The 14170-nt window shown below is 31.0% G+C and overlaps 1 protein-coding gene across 1 annotated transcript; it reads left to right on the top strand.

Moving 5' to 3' along the window:
* Positions 1 to 8011: 8011 nt before the first annotated feature.
* LOC111365251 (phosphoglycerate mutase-like protein AT74H) lies at positions 8012 to 9528 on the top strand. The gene is made up of 2 exons (XM_022985670.1): positions 8012 to 8564; positions 8807 to 9528. The coding sequence occupies exons 1-2, from the start codon at positions 8075 to 8077 to the stop codon at positions 9259 to 9261; spliced, it is 945 nt and encodes a 314-aa protein (XP_022841438.1). The 5' UTR covers positions 8012 to 8074; the 3' UTR covers positions 9262 to 9528.
* Positions 9529 to 14170: the final 4642 nt, after the last annotated feature.

Here is a 14170-nt window from a genome sequence, read left to right as displayed (position 1 = left end):
TCATATAAACTGCCACAATTGTAAATCCAATATTTGTTTTCTTTATGAAAACACATGGGCAGATATCGTCATTTTTTTAACCCTCTTTCAACAAATATTTGCTAAGGCGATTATACCACATGTGTCCGGATTGTTTCAGTCCATATAATGATTTTTGTAATTTAATTGAGAACATAGTTCTCGGACATGTATCATTTATTCCTGGCACCTTAAATCCTTCAGGGACTTTCATATATATGTCCCTGTCAAGTGAACCATATAGGTAGGCAGTTACTACATCCATAAGGCGCATATCGAGCCCTTGTGACACAGTCAAACTAATTAAGAACCTAAAAGTGATGGTATTCATTACGGGAGAATATGTTTTCTCATAATCAATTCCCGGTCTTTGGGAGAAACCTTGAGCCACTAGTCGGGCTTTGTATCTTGTAATTTCATTATTCTTATTTTTCTTTCGTACAAAATCTCATTTGTATCCAACAGGGATTACATTTTCAGGTGTTCGAACTACTAGTCCAAACACTTTTCGTTTCTCCAAAGAATTCAATTCTACCTGTATGGCTTCTTTCCATTTTGGCCAATCATTTCTATTTCGACAGTCATTAACAAACTATGGTTCAGGATCCTCATTTTGCATAATATCAAGAGCCATGTTAAAGGCGAAAATATTATCTATAACAGTATTATTCTGTTCCCATAATTTATGAGATATCATATAATTTATTGAGATTTCATTATTTTTGGACATCTCTAATTCTTCAGGAATCGTACATTTAATATTTGATTGATCAATCTTTTCTAATGTGATTTCTTCTGAAATTTTTGGTTGGTTTTTCTCCTGTACTCTTCTTTTCGAGGTACAGAGTCTTTTGAACCAACTGGTCGACCACGCTTCTGGCTTATTTGAGATTCATTTGCCATAACAGATTGTCCTACAGAGACATTAATTTTTGCTGGAATATATGACTTTGTAACTTTTCTCGTGTCAACAAATATATCAGGTAGTTGAATTGCAACTCTTTGCAAATGAATGATTGCAACTCTTTGCAAATGAATGATTTTTTCAACCTCTTGTTCACATTGATTGCGATGGGGATCAAAGTGAGATAGAGTTGTCTCATTCCAAGAAATTCTATCTTATTTTTCAGTATGTAATTTTTTTCCTCCCAAAGTTGGGAAAGTCATTTCATCAAAATGACAATCTGCAAAACGTGTAGTAAATAAGTCACCCGTTAAAGGTTCAAGATATCTAATAATAGATGGTGAATCAAAACCCACATAAATCCCAAGTCTTTGTTGGGGACCCATTTTAGTATGTTGTGGGGGTGAAATAGGAATTTGGACAGCACAACTAAAAACCCGTAGGTGAGAAATATCAGGTTCATGACCAAATGCAAGTTGCAAAGGTGAATATTGATGATAGGCAATTGGTCTTATACAAACCAATGATACAACATGTAATATGACATGACCCCAAACAGAAGTTGGGAGCTTTGTTTTCATAAGTAATGGTCTGGCAATAAGTTGTAGACGTTTAATAAACGATTCGGCTAAACCATTTTGTGTATGAACATGTGCAACTGAATGTTCAATTTCAATCCTAATTGACATACAATAATCATCAAATGCTTGTGATCTAAATTCACCAACATTGTCAAGACGAATAGTCTTGATTGAGTAATCAGGGAATTGTGCTCGCAATTTTATGATTTGAGCAAATAGTCTAGCAAATGCTACATTCCTAGTTGAAAGTAGGCAAACATGTGACCATCTTGTAGAAGAATTAATTAATATCATAAAGTAACGAAATAGTCCACATGGTGGGTGTATTGACCCACATATATCTTCATGTATTTTTTTAAGAAAGTTGGAGATTCAATTTGATCTTTGTAGTTGAAGATCTAATGACTAACTTGCCTTGCGAACAAGTTACACATGGATAATCATTAGATAAAAGAATATTTTGGTTCTTTAAAAGATGTCCATGTGAGTTGTTTATTATTCGACACATCATTATGGCTCCTGGATGTCCAAGTCGATCATGTCAAAGTACAAAACTTTTTGAATCAACAAACTTCTGGTTCGTAACACTATTTGATTCGACCATTTTTATAAATGTAAAATACATGCCAGACGGGAGTGCATGAAAATTTTCTTTTATCTGCTTCTTGCCAGATACAAAAAAAGTGATGCAAAGATATTCAACATTATTTTCTTGTATCATCTCAATGTGATATTCATTGCAGCGAATATCTTTAAAACTAAGCAAATTTCTTCTGGATTTGCTAGAATAAAGCGCATCGTCAATATATAATTTTGTATTATTTGGTAAAATAATACAAACTCTTCCGGAGCCTTCAACGATATTCGACGCATTCGATATCGTGTTAATATTATTTTCAGCTAATATTAAGTCCAAAAAGTATTTTTTGTCTTAAAAAATAGTATGTGTAGTTGCACTATCAATTAAGCAGTTGTCTTGACTATCTATCATGAATCTATAAATATAACAAAATAAACAAAATTTTTAAAAAAAATTTGAATTTAGATTTAAAGAAGTAAACATTACTTAATATCATAAAATAAACGGTGCATAATAGAGTTTTATTTTTATTTTATTTCTTTTTGTGCAGAAAAGTAAAAACATATTTTAGACTGAATTTTTAAAACGAAAGTAATACTAGTAAATTAATCTATATCTTCTATCACACCACCCCCAACCAAATGGTCAATATTTCCATTTGGATCAGTAAAGAAATCGGAGACATCCAAATGAGTCACATCAATTGGACTATCATAATCAGCAAAATTAGTCTCCAATTTTTCTTTTCCCTTGATTGATCTCTGATAGAGATCCACAAGATGTTTTGAGATACGACACGTACGTGCCTAATCCCCTTTCATTCCACATCTGAAGCAACTTTCTTCATGCTCATTTTTAGATTTGCCACTCACATTTGCTTTGTGCCTTTTGAATTTATTGCCTTGTTGTTGATAACTTTGTTGATTATTTCTTCCATGATTTATTCCACGTACACGTACACGTCCGTGTCCACGTCCACGTCCGCGTCCACGTCCTTGTCTTGATATTGTATTTGCTTTAGACAATGTAGTACCATTTGCTTCAGGCAATGGTACAAAACCAGTTGGACGTAATCCATGATTTTTCATCAACAATTCATTGTTCAACAACTAGTAGACAAGATATAAGTTCTGAGTACTTTTTGAAGCCACGCTCACGATATTACTATTGTAGGAGCACATTCGAGGCATGAAAGGTGGATAAAGTTTTTTCAGCATATCTTCATCGGTGATTTTTTCTCCACACAAAGTCAACTTTGAACATATTCTAAACAATTCAGAATTGTACTCACTAACCGTTTTAAAGTCTTGCAAACGAAGGTGCATCCACTCATAACGGGCTTTGGAGAGGACTATAGTCTTCTGATAATCAAATCTTTCAGTTAACTTTTTCCAAAGAACTTGTGGGTCTTTCTCAGTGAGATATTCAATTTTTAATCCATCATGAAGATGGTGACGGAGGAAAATGAATGCTTTTGCACGATCCTGCAGGGATTCATTGTTTCCTTCTTTTATTATCTCTCCCAGACCTTTTGAGACGAGATGGATATCAGCATCCAGTATCCATGACAGATAATTTTTACCAGATATATCAAGTCCAGCAAACTCAAATTTCATAATGTTTGCTATTTGTTTAACTACACAATAAAAAAATACAATTAGTTTTGAAGAATATGATTAATCATCACATGTTAATCAAATAGTCAATATCAACATGACTTTAAGTTACGTATTTTCCTCTAGGGATAAACATTAATTTGAAATAATATGTTTTCCGAAACATATGCTACTTCCGGAGCACATTATATTTTGATATTATTTCTTCAAGTGCAACATGTCAATATTGTTTTGGAATTTTGAGAGTTATAATTTATGCTCTTTAGGAGCAAATAATATTCTTATAATATTGTGCTACTTTTGAAGCAACAACGAATAGATCTATGATTAATATTCTTCTGGAATATTAATTATAATATTGTGCTACTTCAGGAGCAACAACAATTAAAAATAAATTTAATGTAATGTTTCATAACTAAATATAAAAAAAATGATAATACATCTAATTGCTCACCATTAATTAATATACAAACACATATAAAATATTATTTTGAATTAATAACGTGAGTCGAGTGAAACAAAAAAAAAAATTGGTGACATGTAGAAACTTATTCACATATTATGGCACGAAATTTTAATTATGTGCAATTAAAAGAATTGAATTAGTATTAACTAATTAAGGCATGAAATTTGTAGAAACCAATGGATTTGAGAGAAAAGATGAGTTGAATACAGTTATTTGTTAATTGTATATTATATATATATGGAATCAACCAAAATAGAGATCTAGAATTGAAGTTTGCTTACAAAGAACATTGACCAATTAAATAAAAAAAATTATAAGTATGTGTAGAACGTAAATGGCTAATTTAAATATAAGGAGGGTATAGGAATATGAATTAATGCACATTAATTGATTTAACATAAATATATCTCCATAAAAATGCACTTGGATTGATGTAAAGGAAAAAAACATTAATTAATTCAAAGAGAGGTACAAAGAAAACATAATGATTGAGAAAGATGAGATCACATATTGCAGATTCAACATATGTATATGTAAAATTCACGTATTATCAAATTAATTTTGATATACGTGATAGATGATTATGAAAAAAAATTACTATTTTCTAAGAGTTTCGTGCTGATAACGTGTTATAAAATGAGAGGAAAAGAAAATAGAGAAAACTCAAAGAGAATAGAGAAAACTCAATAAACTTTTTGTGTGTATTATTGAAAACCAAAGCCCTATATTTAGAGGTAAGAATCAGATATATAATGGTAATAATTTCTAGAGCTACAGGGGTACAAATGTCATTCACCAATAAACTTTAATGGATTTTCCATTTACAACAATAGCTTAGATTTCTATTTACTTCATTTTTATAGGAAATATTTTATATCAATTTGATTTCTTCGTTTTTCAGGGAGAAATTAAAAGTAAAAAAATATAGTTAAGATATGAAATCACTCTGTACAAAAACATAAAAATATATTACTTAAAATTAAAAAGTTTATCTTTGTCTAAATTAAAATTTAAAAACAAAAATATATAGATCATAAAGAAAGAAGGGCTAGGTTTTCGAAATTTTTAAAAGGGGATGGAGGTCTTAATATATATTGTCATAAACCTCAAGCAACGATCATCTTATTTACTCAAATATGAACTATTAACAAATACATAAGGGTTTGGACTATTGTTCTTAAAAATATTAACTATTTAATATTTTAAAAAGAAATGCAAATCTTAATGGAAAGTCCATATAATAATTTATCATAGCATATTTCATCTTGTTAGGACATTAATAAAACTTGTTTGAATTGATTTTACTTCATATTTTGGTTAAAATGACATAATGAGCAATTCCTTGATTCGCTGTAGGATTTTCATTCAAAGAAATATTATGAACTCGGAAATGAAGAAAAATTAAACCGTGAACTGTAGAAATATTTTAAAAATTTGTTAAATTATATAAAATTTCTCACTGTTCAAATCCTCAAGTATCACATGAAAATATATTCTGGTTTCACTGTAATATTTTAATTACTTTTGTGAAAATCGTAAAGAAAATAAATTTATGAATGCCGGACAATTTTTTTTCTCTAAATGGAGTACATAAAGAGAGAAAATTTTGGCAAAAAAAGAAAAAAAAAAAAAAAGAGAAAATTATTGTCCAGATATAGAGATCGCATGATGAATTTTGACCTAATTTTCCTCAAAAATTGGCTGCTTCAAAGATAATTGAATTGAAAAGTTTTTGTTATAAGGATTGACCAATTTAACCAACCAATTTCACCATAAGAAATCAATCCCTTCCTTTAATTCTTTGACACGTTTGTGAGAAAAATATTTCGACAGTTCACCCTTTGGACAAAAATAAAAATAAAAATTATTGATTATAAATTAAACTATTCAAATATTAACATGCATTTTGAACTCAAAAATTGAGTTCTATCATATTATAACTTCTCTCTATTATTCTAATGTAGATTTTAGGTAATTTAATTTATTAGGGAAAAGGAAAAAAAAATTTCACTTTATTAACCAAAATTTAATTTTACATAATTGTTATCTCTCTCTCTCTCTCTCTCTCTCTCTCTCTCTCTCTCTCTCTCTCTTATATATATATATGAAATTGTCGAGAATTTTCGTACTACATATGCTGGATCAAGATCGGGGGCGAGCTAGGAATAGAAATATAATACACATTTCTTTTATTGTCTAATGGTCGCATTGCAAGTCAAGAGTCACCCTTCTAATTATGAGTCTTCCCAGTCAATGGTCAAACGTGTCAAATTTTGCTCTCTTTCATGTATATTGTATTGAAAACAAAAGGAAATTTCATTAAATCCCTATGCTTTCATGGTTTATTTAGAATTTATTTGACCATAGATCATTTTTACGGACACAGGAACATTCATTCGACCGTAGATGAGTATTTTTTTTTTTTTTTAAACTAAGATTTTAAAATTTATCCATGACATATATATTCTCTTTTTGTGTAAGCACTTGAATGTAAAATTGTTAATGAATATTTTGTTCTTTTTAAGACAATTTATTAAGCTAAAATCATTTTATTACTAGTGAATAAAATATAAAACAAAATTTCAGAGGCAATATTTGGTTTTACCTCATGTTAATGGAAATTACAATATGGAAATGTTAACTATTTTCTAACAAACTAGTAGTTAAAGTTAAAAAGGAAAAATAATATTAAATTTAGTGTACCGTCGACATATTTCGCATCACCATGTGATTAATGATAAACTTTGTCAACTCTTCATATTCATCTTCACTATCGTTTCAAATTAAAGCTAATAGGTCCAAAACCAGTGTTCGGAAAATCACACCCGACACCTCTCTTCTATATCTCAATATGTATACCCAATACATCATCCATATAGTCCTGTGCAATCCAAACAAAGTTGCTTATACATGTCCTGATTGACAGGTTCTTGTCCTCGTAGCAATGGAAGGTGGATACTTTTAAGATTCACGGTGTATTTTTCAAGCTTCATATTGTTTATATCGCCTTGAATTCGATCTTTTATGATATTTTACCATTTTATGACAATTTAAGAGTGCATTCCATATGGTGTTGGAATTAGTGGTGTCGAGACCCTCACATAAGTATGACTTGGGTTAAGAAAGGTCGAAGAAAGTCCATGTAAGGACTTGGGTTAAACCAAACAAGCTCGAGTCTCCTCTTTCTAGGAGGTTCGTCTCAACTTGCAAGACTGGTAGAGCCGGGTCTAAGGGACTATTTTCATAGAGTTCGCCTTGGGCTCGGATTATGAACATGAACCAATGGTTTTAAAAGGCACGTTAGCTTATGAACTAATTCATAACAAATAAATCTAGTTCAGAATAACTAATCCGACTAATTTTAACACTAGTATCACCGCAATCGAATTGCCACCACTTCATAAAAATATACATACTCATAAAACAAATAAAAACTCTTTCTTTATTACAATATTTCCAATCATGAGGCAAAAACTTATTAGAATCCTACACATGACAAAACTTCGAATCAAATAATTTTTTTCTCAAGCTGTACAAGAAGAAAATTTCCTATACATTCTTGGCGGTATTATTCAGCAAGATGTGTAATTTTCTGCTGCTTTCAAGTTGCTATTTCTGCTTCAAAACTACAATAAACTTCGAAGTCATTAATTAATGTGACGTGGTTGTTCAATCGAAATTTCAAAGATCAAACACACCGTAAAGCAATTTGGTCAAAGTGAAAAAGTGAGGAAATAGTTCCACAATTAGTGAAGTGGTCAAATTGGATGCCGCGTTCGGGAATTCCCGATCTTCTATATAAATATACATGCTCATTAATGAAGTTCCATCAAATCACCTCATATACACACAAAATACAATATATAAATATACACAGAAATTTCGCACTAATATTCTATATTTGCAAGCATGCAATCCGTTTTTGCCTCGGGGAGAATGAAAAGCACCGGTTTCACCTCTGTATGCCGCCAGCCGAAGCGCATAATACTGGTTCGCCATGGGGAGAGTGAAGGAAATCAAGATGAAGAAGTTCTTGAATATATACCTAATTATAAAATCAAATTAAGCAATAAAGGGATTGAGCAGGCTCAAAACGTTGGTTCCCAGATCAAGAAAGTGGTATCAGAATATGGAGAATCGGAAAATTGGAAGGTCTTGTTTTACGTGTCTCCATCTGAGCGCACTAAGCAGACACTGGAAACGATAATCGGGGAGGAATTTCCAGAGGAAAAAGTGATTGGATTGAAGGAAGAATGCAGGCTGAGAGAACAGCATTTTGGGAATTTCCAGGAGCTGGAGAAAAGGAAGAAGATAAAGCGAACCAGAAACAGGTACGGGAAATTCTTCTACCGGGTGCCTGACGGGGAATCCAGCGCCGACGTTTATGACAGGGTTTCTAGTAAGTTCCTCCATTCTCATCATAAACATAAAAAAATACGTATTTTTCTCATTTTCTCATTAAGTCGCTTTATCTAAAAGTTTGATTTATTGAGGAAAATTTGTCTTTGATACCATTCTTTGAGTGTAGCCCACAGTCGTGGCAGCGAGATTAGTGGGTCTTTGATCACATTTAATTATATGGTTAAAAGTTCAACCCAAAAACCAAAAGACATGCACTAACATCAAGTTTTTCACATCCAGGTTTTCTTGAAACTCTATGGAGGGAAATGGAAACAAACAGGCTAAACAACAGCGACCCTTCAGAGGAACTGAATCTGATAATTGTTTCCCATGGATTAACCATTCTTCTGTTTCTCATGAAATGGTTCAATTGGACTGTTGAGCAATTTGAGGGACTCAAAAATCCACAAAATTGTGAATACAGAGTTCTGCAATTAGGTTGCAATGGAGAATACAGTCTGGCTATTCATCACAAATTGGAAGAACTGCATGCATGGGGGCTGTCTGAAGACATGATTCGGGACCAAATATTTCGGGCTTATGGCACCAAAGATAACCTCAAGAACACAAAACTTTTGCCAAAAGCTGATGCTTTTTTGGAGGATCAAGAAAATTCAGACAAATTCCTTGAAGAAAATTGCACAAAAAATAACCTGAAGAACAACAAAGATTTGCCAAAATCTTGTTTTTTTTGAGGATAAAGAAAAACCCATCTGACGAATTTCTTGAAGAAAATGGCAGCAAAACTAAACGTAAACCAGTATATTAACCAGAATGCCTGATTTTTATCTGCTAGAAATTAATTTGTTGATTTCTAATCATTTAAGAATAATTCTATATTTATGCATATTTAAATTTTTTTATTGAATTTATGTCTGAAAAATAAACTTTAGGACACTAAAGATCTATCATTTGCTTTGTACCAATTTTTCAATTCATGTATTTGATCTTGTGCTTTTCAAAGATACGCACTCTTGTGATAATTTTACTTTGTTTACAACTATGGACTTTAAGTTATTGTTCTTTGTTGTTATTGCAGTTGCTGGTTTTCTTTTCTATTGTACGATAATAATTGCATGTGTAGGTGCAATTTAGTACACAATCCTTTTTCCCTGACGTTGCATTTTGCAAGTATTAGCCTTAACACACACACACACACACACACAAAATCCAAGCCTGTTTAGGATCGCCACTTATGAACAATAACTTGAAATCTATTTTGCTCAAAGTCACTTTGAAATAAATATTGAGTAGCGCTCTGATAGAATTTAAGTTCAAATGAACAATTGAATTTGGTTCAACTAAAATGCTAATTAAAATTTAAGTTAAAATGAACAATTAAATTTTAATCACACTTTTCATGATATCTACAACTTTTTAATTACATATTTAATGAACTTTTATCTAAATTTACTAAAAAATTGATTTTTAATTAAACCAAACAGAGGAATGAGAGCATCTCTACTGCTACGATAATATGATAAATCAATTAATTACTGTATCATTTAATTCATGAAACCTATTGTGAACTTATTCACTAATTAATTGATGTATCGTGTCATTGTAGATTAAGAAACGGTGCTTAGTAGATCATTTATCTTTTAAAAGACTCAAAGATAAAATGTTCTTTATTTTAAAGAGTTAATCATTGAAATTAAGCTCCAATGTGCTCTCTTTATTTTTTATTTTATATTAATTGTACTTATTGAATTACAAGTTTCAATGCTCAACTTTGAATATTCTGGTGAATAAATAATATTATTCAATTGATTTTTTTTTTTAAAAAGATGGCTAAAATAATAATGGTTTATTGAAAAAAAAGTAAAATAAAGAGTTAAAAAGTATAGGGTAGAAGTTAATACAATTTTGGAAATTAAAATTTATTTAGGAAAACCTTTATTGGTCAATACTTACGAAGCATGGTTATGAAACCCTAATACACCCTATGGATGACAATTGACAAGTATTAATTGCACTACTTACACCTGTGTGACACAAAACTCGTTTTGTATGCTCGCACGTGAGTCAGAAAGTAACCAGTAAACCGGTTAATCCCTATTTGGTCCACATTTTTTTTTAATTTTTTTTTCGAATTTATTTTAAGTAACACATTTCATATAATTTATAACTTTTATCAACATTTCAATCACATATTACACCAACTTTTATCAAATTTGACTAAAAATCTAAATTTTATCCAAACCAAACAGGGTCTTGACAAACTCCCTCACATTTCAAGCAAGGTTTATGGTATATTCTGTGCAATTAAAATGGAACGTAAATGACTAGATACTATAGTGCTCCAATTAAAATCTGGTTGTAACGTTCAGCTACCACTGGATCGAACAGTCAACTGTGGTATGTACGAGTCAAGATTATTCTTAGTGAACCAAATCAAATATCGTGTTCCTCCCATATCTTCCATGATGTCCAAAAAGTATGTCTAATCGACTGAGTTTATTGTGAACAACGATTAGTTTAGTAACATGGTTGCTGTAAGTGCTAGTGCATATATATGCCTTCGTTTGTTAATCATTTTATCATATTATTTTTTCTACAGTACTCATTTTTAACCACACATTCTTCATTTCTAACCATACATTTCAACATCAATCATTATTCCATAATACACTTTTTGAAATTAAAGGAGCACAAACAGGCCCTATATATCGTGTAAAATGGGATGAGAATGAAGTCAGTCTCGAAAAGAAGAGATTGATGAGAATGAGGTCGAGTCTCAACGTACTCATGTTGAAGAAGAAACCAAGCGTTTTGTCACAAATTTGGGAAGCAAGTCCAACGAATTATTTTCCATGTGCAATAAGATTGGACTGCAAAATGATAAAATTTTAACATATTTTCTTTATTAATACTATACGGTATCATCCACCATAGCTTATCAAATATCGCATTTTAGTCAAATTTCATTTGGTAGAAGAAAAACTACATTTTAATTGTTTGTCTTGTAAAATGTACTATGATATAGGAAGTTGAAATGTTAACATAGATCCCAAGAAAAAGGAAGATGGCAGCGTACGTAAAAGAATAGAGACCTGCCAAAAGAAAGTAAAACTTCTTTCTCCTAAACACCCTTGCAAATATTTGAGCATATGAGAAATTCTATTAGCATTGATCTATAATAAATATTAATAAATAAATTTCTTCAAGACTCGATGCCACTTGAAAATTACAAGAATGAATTATTGACAGGAGAGAAAATATAAAGAAGCCTTGGAAGCTTCTCGTTAAAAGAAAAAGGAAAAATTATCCAAAACCCTACATATAAAGTATACTATTCAAAAATAAGGGATTTTAATTTTATTTTCAAAAATCAAGTGATAATGAAAATTAATTAAATCAATTAATATATATTTAAATCATGTGCAACCATACATTCCAACCCCACACGTCCCACCCACTCTACCCTATTACTTAAATTGAAATATTTCCAAATCAATTCATTTTCTGGCCATTGAAGTTTCTCTCTCTGCGAATATAAATTCTCTCCCCCCCACCCCACCCCACCCCACCCCTAGCTTCAACACATCGTTCTCATGGACCTCAAGATGCGAACAATGGACAATGTCAGATTAGGGCCGTACAAGCAGCTCCAACTCCTCTGCGCTGCTTCTGCTTTGGGGTGATTTCTTGAGATGGTGGTTGGAGTGTAGAGGGTGTGATTGATTCAAAGTGGAGGTGGAAATGATGGTATAGTGATTGTTGTTGTGGATTTGAAGTCAATGTAGTATTTACGTTTGTAGATTTGAATTGAAGGTGGTAGTTGTGGTGCATTAAAGGTGATGGTAGTGGTAATTGGTGTTGGTATGCAGTGTGTGCAAATTTGTTTGTAGTGACATTATATGACCAAGTCTATGTTAATTGTGATCAATTGTGACCACATTTATCTTTATTGTGACTATCAGTGACCAGATTTGTCTTAACCGTTATTGTATGTGACCTAATTAATAATAGTCACATACAATTACAATTAGTCACATCAAAAATAAATTTGGTCACATTTAATTACAGGTAACATAGGTCAGTGAATTAGTTACATACAGTTACAAATTAGACGTTACATACAGTCACAGCGAAAGCAAATTTGATCACAAATAGTCACATGAAACACAGGTATAGTCATGAACAATAAATCTGTTCACAAATAAATTTTTGGATATTTTTCTACAGTGAAGTGTATATAGAAAAATTGTTTTCAATTTTTGGAGAATTTATCTTTATTGTGACTATCAGTGACCAGATTTGTCTTAACCGTTATTGTATGTGACCTAATTAATAATAGTCACATACAATTACAATTAGTCACATTAAAAATAAATTTGGTCACATTTAATTACAGGTAACATAGGTCAGTGAATTAGTTACATACAGTTACAAATTAGACGTTACATACAGTCACAGCTAAAGCAAATTTGATCACAAATAGTCACATGAAACACAGGTATAGTCATCAACAATAAATCTGTTCACAAATAAATTTTTGGATATTTTTCTACAGTGAAGTGTATATAGAAAAATTGTTTTCAATTTTTGGAGATTTTTCTATCCTGGAGTTAGAGCAGTTGTCGGAGCGATCATTAAAGAGGTCGTCAGAGTATTCACCAGAGTCGATGGCCGCCTCCATGGAGAGAAAGGGTAAGGAGAGGATAGAAAGTAGAGAGAGAAAGAGAAGGGTTTGGAATTGAAATTTGGTGTGATTAATTATATTATATTATAATTAAAAATTTAATAAATTGATTTATCACATGATTTTTGAAAAGTTTTATAAAGTTAGTTTTGAAATGTGTTTCTTATACGTAGAATTTATGTATTGTTCCCAAAGAACAATGCAAAAACTCAGTTAAACACAGCCCTCCTGGAGGCAAAATTAACCTCATTTCTTGAATTTAAATTTCTAAACTTATTTAGAATCCATTTTGCACAATTTTTGTTTATGCTTATGCTTTTTGTTAAAGAGCTGCTTAAGTCAATTTCTTCTAAAAGCTCTTCTAGTAAAAATAAATAAATAAACAAACATTTCTAGAAAACTATTCTCACATTTCAAAAGTCGCTTCTTAATCTCAAAAGCAAATTTTGACTTTTGAAAAGTTGTGCCGAATAAATCCTAATTGTGCCAAATGAATCCTAACTATTTTTAGTTAGCTTATGTTTGATACAAATTAAAATCTAGATTTTATATCGCTTCTTAGTCTCGAAGGCATCTTTTAACTTTTAAAAAGTCATGCCAAATGAATCCTAACGCTATTCTAATTAGCTTCTATTTGGTAGAATTTGAAATTTAAATTTTAATCTAAATCAAAGTCAACAATTAATTTTAACCACACATTTTATAAGATAGAATTTTTCAAACAACACATTTCATCAACTTTTATCAAAATCTACTAAAAATATTATATTAATCCCCACCAAACAAAAGCTAGATATAAACTTTTAAGTAGGTGAATGAAAGTAAGAAATTCAAAATGAGGAAACTTGGAACTCGGCAAAATTATATATTCAAACACCTAATATACACTAAATTATTGGGTTCTTATCAATGTAAACTTTGCTAATTTTTCTCTCTTTTGTATCTTTCAATCTTTCCAT

The sequence above is a fragment of the Olea europaea genome, chromosome 17 (assembly GCF_002742605.1).
Source record: "Olea europaea var. sylvestris chromosome 17, O_europaea_v1, whole genome shotgun sequence".
In the NCBI taxonomy this organism is placed as follows: Eukaryota; Viridiplantae; Streptophyta; class Magnoliopsida; order Lamiales; family Oleaceae; genus Olea; species Olea europaea.
Note: the sequence above shows the minus strand (reverse complement) of the source record. Positions and strands in the feature narration are given on the sequence as shown.

What these genes read in the sequence shown, in the direction of transcription:
- LOC111365251 (XM_022985670.1), top strand. Translation starts at nt 8,075, where the DNA reads ATGCAATCCGTTTTTGCCTCGGGGAGAATGAAAAGCACCGGTTTCACC. An exon ending in CGTTTATGACAGGGTTTCTA is followed by an intron (nt 8,565 to 8,806) that starts GTAAGTTCCTCC and finishes TTTCACATCCAG; the next exon opens with GTTTTCTTGAAACTCTATGG.